Genomic DNA, 19100 nt, shown 5'->3' on the forward strand with positions numbered 1-19100 from the left:
AAGACGATCCGAGGTTTAATTACTCTCGGTTATTTTGTATTGAATTTAATATTTGATCTTGAGAATTCATTGTTGGTTTGGACTATGCTACCAATGAATTGATTCTTGTCTTTGATTGATTCTAGATCAATAAGAATTCTCACGTTATCAATCCTCTTGCTCAGTTGACCAATCTGTACCTCCAAATTTCTGATGGAGGATCTTGTTTCAGTTATGAAACTATGAGTGGTCTTAGAGAGGCTGGAGACTAGAATGGCTAAGTCAGAAAGGCTCTACTTAGGAGTCTCCAAATTTCCTTGAGAAAATGGGAATGGTGGCCTGTTGTTGAACCTATTCTGGGTTCTTTCACCTTGATTGTTATTGAAACCTTGCTGAGGTTTCTGTTGATCCTTCCATGAGAGGTTAGGATGATTCCTCTATGAAGGGTTATAGATATTTCCATGGGGTTCTCCCATGTAATTCACCTCCTCCATGGTGGGTTGATCAGGATCATAAGCTTCTACTTCAAAAGAAGCTTCCTGAGTGCTGCCAGCTGCAGCTTGTATTCCAGTTAAATGCTGAGAGATCATATTGACCTGTTGGGTCAAGATCTTGTTTTGAGCTAATATGGCATTCAGAGTATCAACTTCAAGACCTCCTTTCTTCTGAGAGACCCCATTGTTCATAGGATTTCTCTCAGAAGTGTACATGAATTGGTTGTTTACAACCATCTCAATGAGTTCTCTTGCTTCTGTAGGCGTTTTCTTCAAGTGGAGTGATCTACCTGCAAAGCTGTCCAATGATATTTTGGACATCTCAGACAGACCATCATAGAAAATTTCTAGGATAGACCATTCTGAGAGTATGTCAGGAGGACACCTCCTGATCAGTTGCTTGTATCTTTTCTAAGCTTCATAGATGGATTCACCTTCTCTTTGTCTGAAGGTTTGAACTTCCACTCTGATTTTGCTCATCTTTTGAGGAGGAAAGAATTTAGCCAAGAAAGCATTGACCAGCTTTTTCCAAGAGTCTAGGTTCTCTTTTGGTTGAGAATCCAACCATATCTTAGCTCTGTCTCTTACAGCAAAGGGAAAGAGCATAAGTCTGTAAACCTCAGGATCCACTCCATTGGTCTTAACCGTATCACAGATTTGCAAGAATTCCGACAGGAATTGGTGTGGATCTTCCAGTGGAAGTCCATGGAACTTGTAATTCTGTTGCAGAAGAGAGACTAACTGAGGCTTAAGCTCAAAGTTGTTAGCTCCAATGGCAGGTACAGAGATGCTTCTGCCATAAAAGTCAGAGGTAGGCATGGTAAAGTCACCAAGCACCTTTCTTGCCTCTCCTTCATGTTCGGCCATGTCTTCAGCTTCTTGTTCAAAATTTTTTGAAAGGTTTCTTCCGGAGTGTTGTGCTTTAATTTGTTGTAAGCTCCTCCTTAAAGTCTTCTCATGTTCAGGATCAAGATTAAAGAGAGGTTCTTTATCCCTGTTTCTGGTCATAAACAAGAAAAGAAGAAACTAAGAAAAGAGGAGAATGGGAGCTCTATGTTCAAGAACAGAGGACTCCTTGTGAGATGTGAAGAAAGAAGAGAAAGAAGAATGAAGATAGAAGAAGGAGAAGAAGAATTCGAATAAAGAGAGGAGAAGAATTAGAAGTAGAAAAGATAAACAAGAATTAAAATATTTTTATTTTTGTTTTATTTATTTATGAAATTCGAAAATAAAGGTTAATAAATTAAAAAGATTTGAAAATTAAATGATGAATTTTCAAAAATATAAGAAAGAGATAGAAGAGAATTTTCGAAAATAGGAGAGAGAAGAATTAGTTAGGAGGTTTTGAAAAAAGAAGAGAGAGTAAACAAGTAACTAATTAAGAAAGATTTTAAATAAAGATAAGATAGAAGATTAGAAAAGATTTGAATTTAAAAATAATTGAAAAAGTCCACAAGATAATATAAGAATTAAAAAGATTTGAAAAAGATTTAATTTTAAAATTTAAAAGAAGATAAGATAGAAAAGATAAGAAAAGTTAGGTTAAGAAAAGATAAGTTTTAAATTTAAAAAGAATTTGAAATTTAAGATCTGAAATTTTGAAAATTAAATTTTGAATTTTAAATTTGAAACAAGATAAAGATTTGGAAAAGATTTGATTTTTGAAAAGGTTTGATTTTGAAATTTGAATTTGAAATAAGATAAGATAAGATTGTTGAATTTTGAAGAGAGATAAAAGATAAGATAAGATTTTGAAAAAGATATGATTTTTTGAAATGATTTGATTTTGAAAAGATTTGAATTTTGAAATTTCAAACTAAGATAAGATAAGATAATGATTTTGAAATTAAAATTTGTAATTTTTAATTAAAATTTTCGAAAATTAATTAAAGATAAGAAAAAATTTTTTATTTTTTTGATTTTTTTATTTAATGAAGAAAGAGAAAAATAATAAAAAGACACCAAACTTAAAATTTTTAGATTTAAGACACCTACTATGCGAAAATTTTAAAGAAAAATACAAAGAGACACAAAACTTAAAAATTTTAAGATCAAAACAAAAAGAAAAATAAGAACACTTTGAAGATCAAGAAGAATACCAAGAACAAAACTCAAAGAATTCAAAGAAAACAAGAACATGCAAAGGACACCAAACTTAAAAATTTTAAAAACAAAAGACACAATTTTTGAAAATTATAAAGAAAAGACACAAGAAGACACTAAAATTAAAGATTGACACAAGATTAAAAAAAGAAACTATTTTTGAAAATTTTTAGAAAGAAAGACTCAAAGAATTCGAAAATTTCAACAAAAACAAAAACATAAGACTCAAACCAAAAACAAAGATTAAATAAAGAAAAGAAAAGGTTTTTAAAATTTTTTTTTGATTTTTTCGAAAAAAAAAGAAGAAGAAAATAAAAATAAAAGACTCTAACAAAATTAAAGACAATACCTAATCTAAGCAACAAGATAATCCGTCAGTTGTCCAAACTCGAACAATCCTCGACAATGGCGCCAAAAACTTGGTGCACGAATCTCCACACTTCGTACAACTGAACCAACAAGTGCACTGGGTCGTCTAAGTAATACCTGAGCGAGTCAGGGTCGATCCCACGAGAATTGTGGTTTGAAGCAAGCTATGGTTATCTTGCAGATTTTAGTCAGGTGAGTAGGAGATGTTGGTATGTTGTTTAATAGCATAAAAGGAATAGTGAGATCTGAACTAGGTTGACCTATTTACAATGATAAGAAGATGGTTAAGGCTTGGAGATGCTTTGTCCTTCTGGATTAACTCTAGTCTTTACTGTCTTCTTCAATTGTGAATGATTTCTTCTATGGCAGGCTTTATGTGATTGTCGCCGGTTGAGAGGTCGCTAATGCTCCTCCAGATCTGAACCCCAGGGTTAGTGTGGATCCATTCTGATTGAGGGTGAAGCTCCTACAGTCCATTCTCCTTAATGATCATACTCAAAACGCCACAGACAAGGTCAAATCTTCCGGATCAAAGAATGCTGCACCTTTGGGTTCTAGCCTCTACCACAGAGACCCTAATCTTCCCATACCTCAGCTGAACTGGTGTCTCGAGAAGTCCCCAAAGAAGTTGTGGATTAGCCGTCTAAGAAATGTATAATCAAGTTGGTGGTTCGATGCTTTCCAATTACGTATTCACACGAACCCAAGAAGAACACAGGTGGTTGTCAGGCACACGGTCTTAGTATGAAGAACGAAGATGATTGTCACGGTTCATCCCATTCATCAAATTGAATAACGAAGATACATCTTAGAATTGAATCAAACACGGATTGAAGAGAAACAGTAATACTTTTATTAATCCATAAAACTTAGCAAGGATCCTCCCTTCAACCTAGGAGGTTTAGAAACTCATACTGATAGAAAATACAATGTGAAAAATGAAATATGGCCGATCTCCCTTTGAAGATCGTGTAAAACTTCTTTAAATACTAAGTTAATGACTAAGGATTACATAAGAAATGGTAAAACAGTCTTTTAGTGCTAAAATCCACTTCTGGGGCCCACTTGGTGAGTGTTTGGCTGAGCTTTGATGAGATCCACATGCTAGGAGGCCTCTAGGGCATTGAACGCTGGCCAGGGGGTCCTCTTTGGGCGTTTGGATGCTGGTCTCCTCTTTGTGGGCGCTGGACGCCTAGACTGGGGCAGGAGACTGGCGTTGAATGCCAGTTTTGGGCCTTCAATTCTGAAGCAAAGTATGGACTATTATATATTGCTGGAAAGCTCTAGAAGTCAGCTTTTCATATCCGTTAAGAATGCTCCATTTGGACTTCTATAGTTTCAGAAAAGCTCTTTCAAGTGCAAGGAGGTCAGATCCGAACAGCATCTGTAGTGCTTTCTCTGTCTCTGAATCAGACTTTTGCTCTAGCTCCTCAATTTCAGCCAAAAAATACCTGAAATTGCATAAAAACACACAAACTCAAAGTAGAATAAAAAATGTGAATTTTACACTAAAACCTATGAAAACTTAATAAAAATTAAACCAAACATACTAAAAACTATATGAAAATGATGGCAAAAAGCGTATAAAATATCTGCTCATCAAGGTCTCCTGTATCAAGTGAAATTCCAATGAAGAAGGAGGTTGTGGAGGCATATAAGCCTAGGATTCCGTATCCACAGAGGCTACTTGAGGTGACAAAGTAACATGCAAATCACTCCCAAAAGAATCAATGCAAAATCTTGCAGAAGGAAGAGAGGAAAACAATCAAGAAAGTCCACATTCCCATGAAGCAGAAAGTTGCATAGAAGGTGAGTTCATTGGATCACCAATCCAAGAGGTTCTTGATGAAGGAGACACCCCAACAATCACACAACACCCAAAGCTTGAAATCAAAGAAGTGAAGGCAATCAAGAAAAGCACTAAAAAGAGGATTGTGACCAAGGAACGGAGAACAATATCCATGAAGAAGAAAAAGGTCAACAACAAGCAATCCCACCCCTAACCCAACAATCAAAGTGAGTCAAGCTAATAACAAAAGAAAGCTTGCTGGGAGAAGATCAAAACAGGGGACATTAATTTTCTCCTTTTCCCCCTTGAAGTCATTTTTCTTAACCAACTGGAAGAAGAGGAAGAAAGTTAACAACCACATGTCAAACTAATGACATTAAAAGAGCACTTGTTGGGAGGCAACCCAACCATAGGTAACACTTTCTTTCTTTGCTTAGTTTACTTTCAAATAATTTGGCATGAGATTGCATAGAATAAGTTTGGTGTTTCCATACAACAAATTTAATTTCCAAATCTTCACGGGGTACTTGCATCATTTTCAAATGAAAGTGTCACATTAAGTTTGATATTACCACTTACCTTTCATGCAAAGTACCATGCACAACTCACTTATTGATGCAATCACATTGTTTCTGTTTCTTTCTTGTGCCTTTATTATTATCTTTAATTTTTCTTGCTTAAACACATGCATTACTCACATCTCTTCTTAAAGACATTCATGATTAATCATAAACTCCATCACCACAGTTTTATTTGTTGCTTGAAGACAAGCAATCATTTTAAGTTTGGCGTGGGAGGAGAAGAATAGGAGGAAAATGACAACAACAATGATGAAGATCGATAAGGTGGTTAAGTTTCTTCTCCTCTTATTTGTTTTTAGTACTTTCAATGGCATGATTGTCTTCTATTCCTTTTATATGCATGTGTGTTATTCCTTTTGAATAAGCATAGTTTGATTTTTAAGTTGTAACATGTTGCTCTGATATCATAACTATCATCTTAAATTTAACAATAATAAATGAAAAGAGCATTAAATGTTTAATCTACTAATCCAAAAAGAAAAACAAAACAAATAAGAAAGATTTATTTTTATTACTCCAATGGCTTAGTCAGTTAGTCTTAATACAAAGACAAGGACAAGTGGAGTTGAAGAGCATTGCAAAGAGCTCGCTAACAACTATGGCACAATAACATAAAATGCACAGATATAACTTTCTAATTATTGATATTTGATTTTTAAATAACATCAAATTTAAAGTCGAAGGGATCAATTATAGTTATTGACGGTGCATATTATAAAAATGAAATTACTGTTCCTACTTCCTAAACAGAGATTCACAATATATCATAATTCCTATGATTTGCTGATTGCTATCTCTAATCAACAACTTCTTCCTACTTTCGTCTAGTCTGTAACTCCTATCATTGAAGTATTCAAAATATAAACCAAGAAATTAAACAAAAAAAAATCAATTTTGTTTGTTTTTTCCAAAATTAAATCAATTATGGTAAGAACAATATCAACAATTTTATTAGTTTTTTCTAAAAAATAACAAAACGAACAAAATAGGTGAAGTATTTAGCACCCAGTAGGCTAGTAGTTGTAAGAAAAAAAATGAAAATCAATGGTTTTTAACAAAAACAAATTACCTGCTCTGCTGTCTTACGATGAACACTATGCTGGTGAAAAGTCTGAGTCTTTGAGAGGTGGTTGACGGTGAATTGTTAGTGCGCACGGTGATTAACGGTGAGCTGCTGGCGTGGTGGTTGATCAAACATGGTGGAGAAAGAGGAAGAAGGTGAAAAAAGGGACATTGAAAAAACTAAAGAAGATTGGTGGTGAAGGAGGGAGTGAGCTAAAAAGCACAAATGGCATGGAGGTGTGAAGGAAGAGCTCTCCGCTGGCCGTTGGGGGCTGCGGCGCTGCGCCTCTGGAAAGGGTTGAGAGTGTGTGTGTTGTGCCCTAGCCCCTGAACATGAGTCATGTGAACTGTGAAGACTGAAGAATAAAGTTGTGAACATTGAACATGAAGTCACAAAATAGAATGTATATTTTGTTTTTTTTTACTACATATACACAGGTCCAATGGGTCAGGGCCGAGTGACTCGAGCCTTAGTCCGAACCCAATTTAATGAATAATTAGGGCCATTTATTGAAACCTCGGGTCTGACCAAGCCATAATGAAGTCGGGCCAAATTAGCCCCGAAGTGGCTGAATTTGGTCTGGGTTTTCGAGCCAGACCAGGTCTTGTGCACCCTTATTCTTAACAATTATAAAAATACAAATCGATCCCCACCTACCTTCATATTTGTTCAATCCAATCCCTGTTACCGGTTGGCAGTAGGTCACATGCTGACGTGTCAAGTAACGTGTCTATGTGGCTGTCTCCTTCGTAATGCGGATAAATCGCCCCCTGAGCTCTTCAACTATCTAGCATGATCTCTTCTCCGCTTCTCTCGCTCCCTTTCCGACGCCGCCTCCTCTCTCCCTCTGAAACTCTCTCTTCCTTCTCTTCTCCTCCCTCTTCACCATCGCCTCCCTTAGCTCCAAAACCCTAATGCCAACACCTCCAATCTGCCTCACCTCTTCCTCGGAATCATCATCAAAATCATTATCATCGCACTCACACTCCTCTTCATCCTCATCACAATCATCATTGTAATCAATAATATCATCATCAGAACTTGAAAATTCGAGGTACTGATAGTGTATATTTTGGACTTTTATGGAGACATCGCACCATGATCACGTGAAAGAGAAGACGGAGGGATTGCGGTGGTGGTGGTAATGGAGGGAGTTGACGTGGTCGGCAACTAATTTGAACTTCTTCTCACGGGTCTTGAGCTTAGCGAAGAGTTTAGACATAGGAAGAGAGAATTTTGGAAAGAGAGGGAGGATTTGTTCCTATTACGAAAGAGACAACACTGTAAACATGTTACCTAACACATTAGTGTGTGACCTGACCAATTTGTTATAAGGAGTGGATTAAACAAATGCCTAATAAATAAATAATTAGGAACTGAAAATAATTTTTACTCTAAATATTAAAATGTCGGTAAAAAATAAGCAAACTATTTTTAAAATATCCATTATTGTATTTAGTGTAAGTTTTGAATATTAAATTTTCATAATGTTATTTTTATTTTAACGGTTAACAGAGACTTAATTAAAAATATTCTTTTAGTTATATAAATTTAGTTATAAATTTTCAAATCATAAGAATTTAGTTAAAAGTTTGATAAAAGTAAACTAAGGTCAATATACTATTATTATTTATACTTATACTTAATTAAGTTTCCATTTGAGTTTTACAATTTATATTGCTTTTAAATAACAATACTAAAAATTTGAATAATGAACTGATGATAATAAGATAATTACATTATTTATTTAATTAGTTCATTTTCACTCTATTGTTTCGTCTCTACATCCTTTCTTAACCCTGCTTGTAGCAACTTTATTATTTATTAAGTTCTTCTCCGTTTACCCCTTCTTCATATGACTTGGTAGTTGGTTCTTTCTTTCACATGTCACTCTCTACATGCATGTCATTAGCTAACCATAGCAAATATTCCTATTAGTGGCAATATTTTTTTTTTCAAAGGGTGTTAAACATTAGCAGTAGAGACTAATCAAAACATTAAATGATAATTATAGAGAAGTAATTTTCAACGACAAGGTATTTAAATTTTGGTGAATTTTTTATCATATTAAAAATAAAAGGTAATTTGACTTCACGCTATTTTTTCCAATTGGACGTAATAAGTTTGTGATAGTGAGTATATCCCATTGTGAACGCTTAATCTGTCTTCAAAGTTTACCCGTTTAATTTAACCAAAAGTCAAAGGTGTTGACCACTTAAACCTTGATAGAATGCGTATATTGAAATTAATTCAAGTCCAACACAAAACACAAGGCACAGTATTATTTTGAGAAGTAGCGGAGTTGCTTCCCACGGTTGACGGAACTTGTAACTTATTCCTCTTCCTATGCCTCTGTCGTCATAGCCAAAAAGTGGCACTCCTCACATGACGACGACGACGACGACGACTTCAGAAACCACAACCACAGCCACCGCCACCGCCACCGTCCTACTCCCTTCTTCTTCTTCTTCTTCTTCTTCTCCGTCTCAGATGGATTCTTCTAACTATAACAAGCCTTCTTCTTCTTCTACTTTTTATTTTTCTTGTTCAACTGTCTCTTCAGCTGCCGCTGACAGCAAGGGGCAGTCGATTCAGCAGCGGAGGCTTACGAGGCAGAGGAGACTCCGCGACCATGACGCTGCCACCGACACCTATTCCTTGCCGGCTTCTCCTCTCCCTTCTTTCAAGTCCTTCGACTCGCCTCCCGTGCCTCTCCCCCTGCCACGTCCTGACTCCCCGTTGACCCGCCGTCCCGAGTCAACTAGTCCCAATTCCGGTCATCCTTTCTTTGCCACTCCGCGGTAAGCCCTAAGCATCATTATTAATGTTGCCGTGCCTCTCAGTTTCTAGTTTATTATCTTCACTTGGATTTGTGTTTGATTATTGTATTGGACTTGGTCAAAACTTCATACTTTATATCATATAGGGTTTTTATGCTTAGTTTATAACTTTATATACCTTGTCATAAAATCTCAGTAGTCTTTGGTTATAGACAGGGCTGCTATGTTTCTTGTTCCATTTATTTCTTATGCGATTTTTTTTTCCAAAAATGCCATGTGCACACCAAATCAACCACCAAATTAACTGATTTTAATGTATATTTTGTATTTCAATATGTATTTTATACTCGTACTTGATTTTAATAGCTGATTTTGGTTTTGACGTGTATGTTTTTTTTCTTTTTAATATAGTTTAATGAAATCAGCTCCTAATGAGTTATAATTTGATTCCTTTTGGTGTTATGTTTGTGTATAAAGTACCAGAAAGAGTGCGGATCATGATGCAGCTAAAAATGTGAGATCTCCAAGCAATTTGCGCAGAGCATCTTTTGATCCGACGATCCAGAGTGCAAGATATTTAAGGGTCAATATACCATCTACAACGGTGCTATCTGGTGATTTCTCCATTATTGTTCATGTATTGAAATTGAATGTTATATGTTTTTGGTCATGAACCTTATTAGCTTGTCATATCTGCAGGCAATATTGCATACAAAGATCCCCAAGAACACTCTCATGAGAGTTACTCTGAGACTATTTCTGAGTTGAAACTGCATTATGCTGCCAAGAGTGCCCCAACAAGCGTACTATCCAGTCCTGTTACAAGTCCGCGTAGATCCAGCAACTTAGATTTCTATGATCCTTCCATACATTTTATTCAAGATTTCAATGAAACTTTCAAAGTGTCACCGGCGAAAACACTTCACAGTCCAGACCTTTCTTCCCTTCGCGGCCGCAGTCCCTTCCACACTCCTAATAACATTCGAGAGGGATCTCAGCCTTATAATCTTTGCTCCAAAGAGCGGCCTGAAAACAATGCACATCCATTACCCCTTCCGCCTAAATCTCCATCTCCATCTCCATCACCGGCTCAATCAACTATCATGCATCAAACTTCTGAAATTTCACCCTCCATGAAGAAGGGTCAATGGCAGAAAGGGAAACTCATTGGCCGTGGATCATTTGGAAGTGTTTATCATGCTACCAACCTGTATGCACTTCATTTTTTTTGTTTATTGACTTCAAAGTATGCCTTCTCTATCATAACTCATGTGCATTCATGTTTATCTAACAGAGAAACGGGAGCATCGTGTGCAATGAAAGAGGTGGATCTGATTCATGATGATCCTAAGTCTGCTGATTCCTTAAAGCAACTAGAGCAGGTTCTACACTCAAGTCTTTTAATTTTTAATGTTGATCTAAATGGGACCACAGGAGCTGATGTCTGTTCAAGAATAGTTTGTAAATTTCTTTGGATAACTAATGGAATATTATTTTGATCTTTTTGGACAATGATTAGCCTGTTATTCTAAACAATTCCTTATTTCAGGAAATCCGAATTCTCCGTCAGCTACACCACCCTAACATTGTGCAGTATTATGGCAGTGAAATAGTGAGTAAATTTTGCTTCTTGTTCCCACTAGACTTATAGAATCTAAGTAAAAGTTTAAGGCTTTTTATGATTGTCAAGTAAGATTGAATATCTAAAATATCTTTGTTGTTAGGTTGGTGATCACTTGTACATATATATGGAGTATGTTCATCCTGGATCAATTCATAAATTTATACATGAAAATTGTGGAGCTATGACTGAGTCTGTTGTTCGCAATTTCACTCGGCATATTCTCTCTGGATTGGCATACTTACATAATACAAAGACTATCCACAGGTAACAAAGTTTGATGAAAGGAACGAACGTAATTGGTTTATCTCTCAGCATATGATATATAATAATCTAATCTGATGAGCAAGCTGAAACAAGCTTATACGTATGCTCAAAACAAATGAAAAAAATCATGAGTGTATAACTAACATTCGTGCTGCCTACAACTTTTGTTTTTTGGGGTTCCATTTCTTGCTAATAAGGTCTAATGGCCATTATTAAACCAGAAAAGTGGGGTCTAATTGACATTGTTGTTTATGGCTCTAGGGATATCAAAGGTGCAAACTTGCTGGTTGATGCCTCTGGCATTGTCAAGCTTGCAGATTTTGGGGTGTCAAAGATTGTGAGTTTCGAAGTTCTGTTGTTCTATCTTAGTTTATTTCATATAGATATATAAATATTCTGTTAATTTTCTCACCTGGTGTTATAACTGGTCTCTAGTTGTTATTACTAAAGAATTATCATTAAAGCCAGCAAGCAAATGCATTTTTTGTTTTTACAATTTTACTTGTGGTTTTCTTTTTCCAGCTGACAGAGAAATCATATGAACTTTCATTGAAGGGAAGTCCCTACTGGATGGCTCCAGAGGTAATTTATGAATCATGATCACTATGGATTACAGATTTCTAAATTGATGATGAGTAATGACATGCTCTTTTTCCTCTAATTTGTTGAGTGAAGCTTATGATGGCTGCCATAAAGAAAGAATCAAATCCTGACATTGCCATGGCCATCGACATATGGAGCTTAGGGTGCACCATCATTGAAATGCTGACTGGCAGACCTCCTTGGAGCGAGTTTGAAGGGGTGAGCGTCTCATTTATAATTGAACTTTCTGTTCTAATCTTCCCATGTAGTTTTATTAAACTTGTTTATTGCACTATTTTTGTGCATTAGCCTCAAGCAATGTTCAAGGTACTACACAGATCCCCACCTATACCAGAAACTCTATCTTCAGAGGGACAGGATTTCCTTAAGCAGTGTTTCAGAAGGAACCCTGCGGATCGACCAACAGCAGCAACCCTCCTTACACACGCCTTTGTACAAAATTTGCATGATCAAGATGTCCTAATTCATCCACAACAACTCTATCATCCTAAAGGAGACCCGGGACCAAAAGTAAGTGCTAGTTATCCTAGAATCTTAATTCTTAATCATGACTTGAACATGCTGATATGATCTTTTTTTATGCTCTGTAGGAGAATACACGCAAACGCAATAGCCCAAAACACAATTCAAAATCCAGTCCCAGACACTCCATTGGCTCCAGGATTATTAACAAGATTCATAATATAATCGGGTAACTTCCTTTTGCTGTTACTGTTAGTTAGTATCACATGGCTACCTCTAGCTGATTAATTGTCTTAGCTTAGCTTGGGTTCCTTTAATTTGTTGTTTGCTTTCTGACAGTGATAAAAAATATGATAGTGATGAATGTAATCATAGTACATCTTCTGCTGACTCTCCTCACTCCCTGACAGAAGTTAACGCTCGTCAACCTCCCCTGAAACCTACACTCAATTTCATGTCTCTTGCACCATTCAAGGTTATCAAAATCATCAGACACATTTGAAGGATACCGCGGTGAAGAGGCTGGGGCATGAATTTCTTCTGATTTTGCACTGAAGATCACGAGATGCATCAATATGCCAAATCACACTCTAGTAGTTCTTTGATTTGGTTGGATTTAAGAGATGTAAATGTGGTTAAATCGAATATTGTGGCATCCATCACAAGCTGCATTTAACCACATTTATCAAGTCTAACCAAACTAACTAACTATTGTATCATAGGTGATGTAGTAATATTGATATACCTTGTACCTTGTACCTTGTGATCTTCACTGAACGATCGCCGAGACACATCACATGATTTGATCACAACACTATTTGATGAGGATCATTTCTGTTCTTGCCTAGAAACATAACAGCCAAGGATATGATCAGATCATCTGATCTGATCTGTGCGAAAAATTTTGTATGATTTATCATGTATAGATTTTTGCAATGGATTAAGAACTTGGTTCATCATTGATTAGATTCTCTACTTAATCAATGACAAAAATCTATTCATGATAAGTTATATGAGATTGTGATGATCTAGTATACCCAAATATTGAAATAGAAGAAATAACACATTCATATTGATTTGTACTCGTAGTTATTATGTCTGTATATATCAAGACTAGGTTAGTCGACGAACTTCTTCCATGTAAAATTGATTTATTTTTTAATATATATAACCATTTTTCTTTCTTTCCTTTGTTTCCACAACCATAAAATATTGTCATTTTTTATTTTGTTTGAAGGGTACACTTAGTTATAATGTCATTTTATTTTGTTTAAAGGGCACACTTAGTTGTGAAAGTCATCTTTTCACACACTAAAATAGTAAGATTAATGCAGCTGTCCATTCAACCAGAGTAAATGATACTACAATTATAGACCTCAGTTGAAACGTTGCCAATTTATCCTTCAAAGTTGTGACTTTTCTTCTCAATTTTGCAACTCTTGGGTCATCCTCGGATTCTGCCCACCACACAAAGCACAAAGTACCCTCACTCTTTTCCAATCTAATCCATAAAAATAACACAAAAGCAGTCATATAAACAAATATCTTCAAATAACTTCAAACTATAACTATCAACAGAAACACAATATTTTGTACTAACCACATAATTAACACAGCCCAGAACCTGCATACAGGATTCTCTGCAGTGGACGAAGTAGCAAGCACGGGCCTCTCACCACAATAACATGTTGTCCTCCTTCGACGGGCGTCAAGGGCCTGGTTGCTGATTCGACCTGCTACGCGTGCCTTGGGAGCCTTGCGAGGCCATGGAATCGATAACCAAAAAGAAAGGAGGAGAAGATGCAGAGAAGAGATAGAAGCTGGGAAAGGTTTAGGATTTAGGATTTTCTATCCTTTTTAACTATTTATTATTTTACGTAGAGTATCCAAATTTTTTTATGAACTAAATTTAATAAAATTAAATAATAAAATAGTTATAACATATTTTTGTTATATTAAATTAATTTAGTTGAATTTAGTTAGGAAAAAATTTAGATATGTAATATTATTTTTTTATGTAGTTATTTCTTTTAGAACACTAACAGTAAGAAGGGGTGGTTTGCCACATTGGACACTATTGTTTATGTGTAAGTCCATACTAATTTGTTAGTATAATTGACGGTAAGATAATACTAAAAGTATTTTAGAAAAAATTTAAGGAGCCAATTATAATATAAACTAATTTAAGTTTATCTTTTGTATTTTTAATTTTAAAATTTAAAAAATTAGAATAATTAAATTTTTTTTTGTTATAACAGAGCTCCTATATTTCAACTAATTTATTTTAGTTAACTACTTTTTTAGTTGATTTTCTAATGGTACGGGATATCTTAAAATATTAAGAATACAAATAAAACGATTTAAACGTTAGGAATATAAATAAGATTTATCTCAAATATTAGAGACAAAAATAATATTTTATTTTTTATAATATTTTAATTATCAAAAAAATTGGAAAAGCATATAATTTTAGAGTTGATTGGCCACGTTATAACTTACAAAAATCATTGACTTCAGAAAAGGATTGAGAGGAGGAAGCATGCACAAAGAGAGGGGAACATGTAATGATAGAGGACTTTAAATTTCATTATGCCATTGTTGCTGTTTTAGCTTATATTCTTTCTATGATGTTGATTTATTGATTTGTCTTTAAACTTGTTCTCAAGTCCCTCCCGTGGGATCTTTGTGAGTCTTTACTGATAAAATATGGAGTAAACTATCGTTTTTGTCCGAACATTTGGGGTAAGTCCTATTTGTGTCTCTAACGTTTAAATTGTCCTATTTGTATTCTTAAGGTTTATAAAAGTGATTCAATGTTATTCTACTATCAATTATATTAACAAATCAAATTATATTTTTCAATTATTCTCATTTGGATGGATTCTCTCAATTAGGTTTCACTTGGATGTGTTCGATTTTAATATTATACCTACTATTTGTGTTTAGATTCAATTATGTCCCTAAAAAAGTGAATTATGTAAATGTTGTAGGAATTAATTTCAACATTTGATGAGATATTTTTCGGAGTAGATCATCGATTCTATCCCAGACATTTGTATTCTAACTTCAAGAAGAGATTTTTAAAACTCAAACTAAAGCGCTCATGATGTGTAATTGACGGCAGGATAACATTGAATCACTTTTACAAACGTTAAGGATACAAATATGACGATTTAAACGTTAGGGACACAAATAGGATTTACCCCAAACATTGGAGACAAAAACGATACTTTACTCTAAAATATATATATATAATTTTGGATTAATAAAAGAAAATTATAAAATTAAATGAGAGTAATAATTACCAGAACTTTTCATGTAAAATTGATTGATTTTTTTTTTAATGTATAACCATTTTTCTTTCTTTCCTTTGTTTCCACAACCATAAAATATTGTCATTTTATTTAGTTTAAAGGATACACTTGTATTGTCGTTTTATTTTGTTTAAAGGGCACACTTTGTTATGTCATAGAATCACATTACATAATTTCCTTGTCACTTGCAAGCTTTGCCTTCAACTTGTTTAAAGAAGAATTGGTATCACTAAAACAACTTATTTTGTCCATAGCAAATTTCTAATGACCCCTATATTGTTACTGTTCTATAGATATCTTTGCATTCTTCACTAATCATTGTTGCACATACATTGCTGCAATACTTTCAAGTTAAAAATCGTTTTTCTTGTTAATTATAATAGTAGAAGTAATAAACTAGACAAGGCCTGAAAAGCTGTATATAGATGCGTAGTTGTGGATTTTTATGAATGTTCGCTAAGGGAGAGAGACGTTTTGAGTTCTTATTTACTGTTTATGATGCAAAAGCTGATGTGGAGTTACTTTTTATGATAGGTGGGCCACAAATAGGTACTGGAATGAGTTCCTTACTGGAGATGATCTAATGAGTAATGATTGAATAATGAACAGAAAATAAACGAGACTAATAAAAGATTTTTTATGACTTATGTATTTAATTTTATTTTTGTTATGTTTTTAATTTTTTTTTTCAAAAATTTATTTATTGTTTGTATCTTTTAAAGTTATTTCTCTCCCTAATATGATTTATGTGGCATATTATTTCCCGAAAAATATCTTTCATACCAAGTGTCTACCTAAATGTAAGAGTGAAAAAAATAAATGAGTAGATTTATAATTTAATCTAAGGGTAATACGATTAATTTTGAAACAGACGTAAAAAAAAAAAACAAAATTAACTCTAGCTATATTAACTAAAAGCCCCCAACTAAATTGTTAGATTGAAGTTGCATAAGAGAAATAATAATTTATTGGTAATTTTATACTTTTCATTTTAAAAATTTAAATTCAATCTTTTTTGCAAACTAGAAGACCTAAGTTTACTTCATAATGAATTGTTGGCAAATATATGCACTATTTTTTTACACAGATTTTTTCTATTAGAAATGACTAATAAAAAATAAGAAAAATTTTATAAAAAAAATTAATTGTACTTAGTTAACAAAAACACTTGAATGTGTAGTTTCAACATCTAATTACAAATGAAACATACATGAATGAAACACTAAAGACACATGACACTTTATTAAATAACTCTTTGAGCCCAGTTGCAAACTCCCAGTATTGCTCCTTCCATCGTGTACTCCCATGCATCATAGTGTGTGTGCTTTTTGAAAAGTACTAGTTACCACCGCCTCTCAAAGCAAGCACCAAGTGAAGCACCGATCCGCCTTCGATGTTGTACTCTTTTGCCGTTTTGTCATCTGCGAGCTGCTTACCAGCATATATCAGCCTGTGCACACAGTTCCAACAATGTAAGATTCAGTTTTCCAAACACAACTCAACATAAATTATAATCATAAAGTAATTACTAATTAGAAAAGAAGTATCATCCGAAACAGGATATGTACTTCAATTTAAGGGCATGAGAATTATACATCAATGATGCACTTGAATATCAAGCATTAGCAAGACAAATAAAATGTAAAAATAAGAGGCAAGTAGTTTGTCAATTCAAATGCTTTGTTAATTGTTAATTGCGTATGGCTTATTTTGATTCACAAGGAAAATAAGAGCGGCACAAGAGATTTTCAAAGGCGGGGTGGAGGGAATCAGAATAGCAGAGCTCTCAATCTCTCTGCATATGTATATAAGAGAGAAGCTCCCGACGGGCTGGGGTGGTTCGATATTCCTCTAAAAACATCATGTTCCTTCATCTTTACCATTATGAACTAAATGACACACAGAAAAGGAAAAAGAGAAAACCTTTGCTGCACAGGAGGAATGCCCTCTTTCTCTTCAACACGTTCCTTGATTCGATCAATCGTATCAGTTGGTTCAATGTCAATTTCAATTTCTTTTCCAGTTAGAGTCTTCACTTTGATCATGGTTCCTCCCCTGAGCCTCAAAACCAAGTGAAGTGTCGACTCCTTTTGTATGTTGTAATCCGCAAGAGTGCGCCCATCTTCCAGCTGCTTGCCCGCAAAGATCAGCCTCTGCTGGTCAGGTGGGATACCCTCCTTATCCTACAAACACATATTCCATGCATCTTAGAAGTGAAACTATCATTTTCACACAAAGCCAAAACTTCACAGGCATCACAAAACAACAATAACTAACACTCCAAGCCAGGGCAAAATTCAAACATCACAATAAGCACCATGTTATACAAAACTACACAGAAAGATTCAACAAGAGAATCATGTCAAACTCTCAATACCAGCAGATAAACCTGCTTTGAAGATCTTATTTTCTGCTCATAAGGGTTGATCCTATAATCGCATATAAGATGTGTTTGCACTTCATTTCATAAGGTTAGTTACAAAGCAAGAAAATAACTTAGGCATAGCAGTTTTCCATAACAACCCTTCACTAAGATGAGTTACACCACTTTGGCTTTCACAGCTTTTCAACTTATCCAACCAATGACCTAATGTCTCCAAAAAGCCTAGAAAGTAACTCCCTTAAGAGGAAAAGACTCTATACCCAAAACATCATAGGTAAACCAATGCAAGAAACGATGTTGACACCACTACCCTATCAAATAAAGGATGAATCTTTTTCAGGAGCAAACTATCCTTTTCACAAAGGGTAACTCCAATCCCTTCCATTTTTTCATTCCACACAATACATATTCAAAGTATGAACCTTTACAATTCAAGTAGTTTCAACTTTTAACGCTACAAGAACACAAAAGATCATAAACTCTTGAAAATTTACCAACAAGTGTCATGCAATATATATCAACCAAAGAGAAAAGAATCAAAGTAAAACCCTACTCGAATTAAGTACGTAAAAAAAAAAAACCTGGATCTTGGCCTTGACGTTGTCGATGGTGTCGCTGCTCTCAACCTCAAGAGTGATGGTCTTTCCAGTAAGAGTCTTCACAAAGATCTGCATCTTCTTTCCTTCTTCTTCTTCTTTCTACTTATTAGAGTGAGCGAGTTTGTGTAGACAGAGAAGAGAAGAGAAGGGAATGTACCAATGTTAATGTGTGTGCGGAGGTTGTAAATTGTAAGCTATGTGTTTGCGTTTAAAGCGAAATTCAATATATATAGGGTCATGGGGGATGACTGATGATATTGGGATTATTTTTTTTTTCCGGTGAGATAAGATATCCATCAAAATTTATCTTTTAATTAATTATTATCAATAAAAATTTAAAAATTAATTATAATAATTATATTTAAATATTATCTTTCAAATTTTTTTCATATATCTAAATTTTAAAATTATATTTTCTTCAAGTTAGAATATTTAAATTTGAATTTAAATATAATAAAACAAAAATAACAAACTAAAATTAAATTCTAACAAAATTAAAATTAAATAAATATTAAAATTAATTTTCTCAATTCTAAGTGTGGTATATAATTATTTTAAAAAATAATAAACACAATTATTTTTGGATGTGTTAAAAATTTATTTAGTGAATAATTTTATAATTTTAGATGTGTTAAAAAATAATTTATATTAAGAAAATATAAGTTTGAATTTTGAATGTGTATCAAAAATATT

The 19100-nt window shown here is 34.2% G+C and overlaps 2 protein-coding genes and 1 long non-coding RNA gene across 6 annotated transcripts; 1 reads left to right on the plus strand and 2 right to left on the minus strand.

The window, feature by feature from the left end:
* The first annotated feature begins 8526 nt into the window (after positions 1-8526).
* On the plus strand, positions 8527-13295 carry LOC112765027 (uncharacterized). 4 transcript variants are annotated; one of them, XM_025810883.3, is made up of 12 exons: positions 8527-9179; positions 9636-9772; positions 9858-10368; positions 10453-10540; positions 10708-10770; positions 10883-11046; positions 11308-11383; positions 11569-11628; positions 11722-11847; positions 11938-12159; positions 12240-12340; positions 12451-13295. In XM_025810883.3, the coding sequence occupies exons 1-12, from the start codon at positions 8764-8766 to the stop codon at positions 12611-12613; spliced, it is 2127 nt and encodes a 708-aa protein (XP_025666668.1). In that variant the 5' UTR covers positions 8527-8763; the 3' UTR covers positions 12614-13295. The 4 variants fall into 4 exon arrangements, with proteins under 4 accessions (XP_025666668.1, XP_025666670.1, XP_025666669.1 ...); XM_025810885.3 differs by having other exon boundaries at positions 8631-9179; positions 12522-13295; XM_025810884.3 differs by having other exon boundaries at positions 8631-9179; positions 9642-9772.
* A 60-nt stretch (positions 13296-13355) lies between these two features.
* On the minus strand, positions 13356-13961 carry LOC112765028 (uncharacterized). The gene is made up of 2 exons (XR_003183467.3): positions 13712-13961; positions 13356-13612 (listed from the first exon to the last, which is right to left on the minus strand). It is a non-coding gene; the product is annotated as an uncharacterized lncRNA (long non-coding RNA).
* Positions 13962-16533: 2572 nt separating this feature from the next.
* Positions 16534-18613, minus strand: LOC112765817 (ubiquitin-NEDD8-like protein RUB2). The gene is made up of 3 exons (XM_025811680.3): positions 18390-18613; positions 17349-17608; positions 16534-16875 (listed from the first exon to the last, which is right to left on the minus strand). Exons 1-3 carry the CDS (start codon positions 18480-18482, stop codon positions 16764-16766), a joined length of 465 nt encoding a protein of 154 aa, XP_025667465.1. The 5' UTR covers positions 18483-18613; the 3' UTR covers positions 16534-16763.
* Positions 18614-19100: the final 487 nt, after the last annotated feature.

The sequence above is a fragment of the Arachis hypogaea genome, chromosome 17, assembly GCF_003086295.3.
Source record: "Arachis hypogaea cultivar Tifrunner chromosome 17, arahy.Tifrunner.gnm2.J5K5, whole genome shotgun sequence".
Taxonomy (NCBI): domain Eukaryota; kingdom Viridiplantae; phylum Streptophyta; class Magnoliopsida; order Fabales; family Fabaceae; genus Arachis; species Arachis hypogaea.

What these genes read in the sequence shown, in the direction of transcription:
- LOC112765027 (XM_025810883.3), top strand. Translation starts at nt 8,764, where the DNA reads ATGACGACGACGACGACGACGACTTCAGAAACCACAACCACAGCCACC. An exon ending in AGTATTATGGCAGTGAAATA is followed by an intron (nt 10,771 to 10,882) that starts GTGAGTAAATTT and finishes CTTTGTTGTTAG; the next exon opens with GTTGGTGATCACTTGTACAT. An exon ending in AAGATTCATAATATAATCGG is followed by an intron (nt 12,341 to 12,450) that starts GTAACTTCCTTT and finishes GCTTTCTGACAG; the next exon opens with TGATAAAAAATATGATAGTG.
- LOC112765817 (XM_025811680.3), bottom strand. Translation starts at nt 18,482, where the DNA reads ATGCAGATCTTTGTGAAGACTCTTACTGGAAAGACCATCACTCTTGAG. An exon ending in ACGTCAAGGCCAAGATCCAG is followed by an intron (nt 17,609 to 18,389) that starts GTTTTTTTTTTT and finishes ATGTGTTTGTAG; the next exon opens with GATAAGGAGGGTATCCCACC. An exon ending in ATTCCTCCTGTGCAGCAAAG is followed by an intron (nt 16,876 to 17,348) that starts GTTTTCTCTTTT and finishes CTGTGTGCACAG; the next exon opens with GCTGATATATGCTGGTAAGC.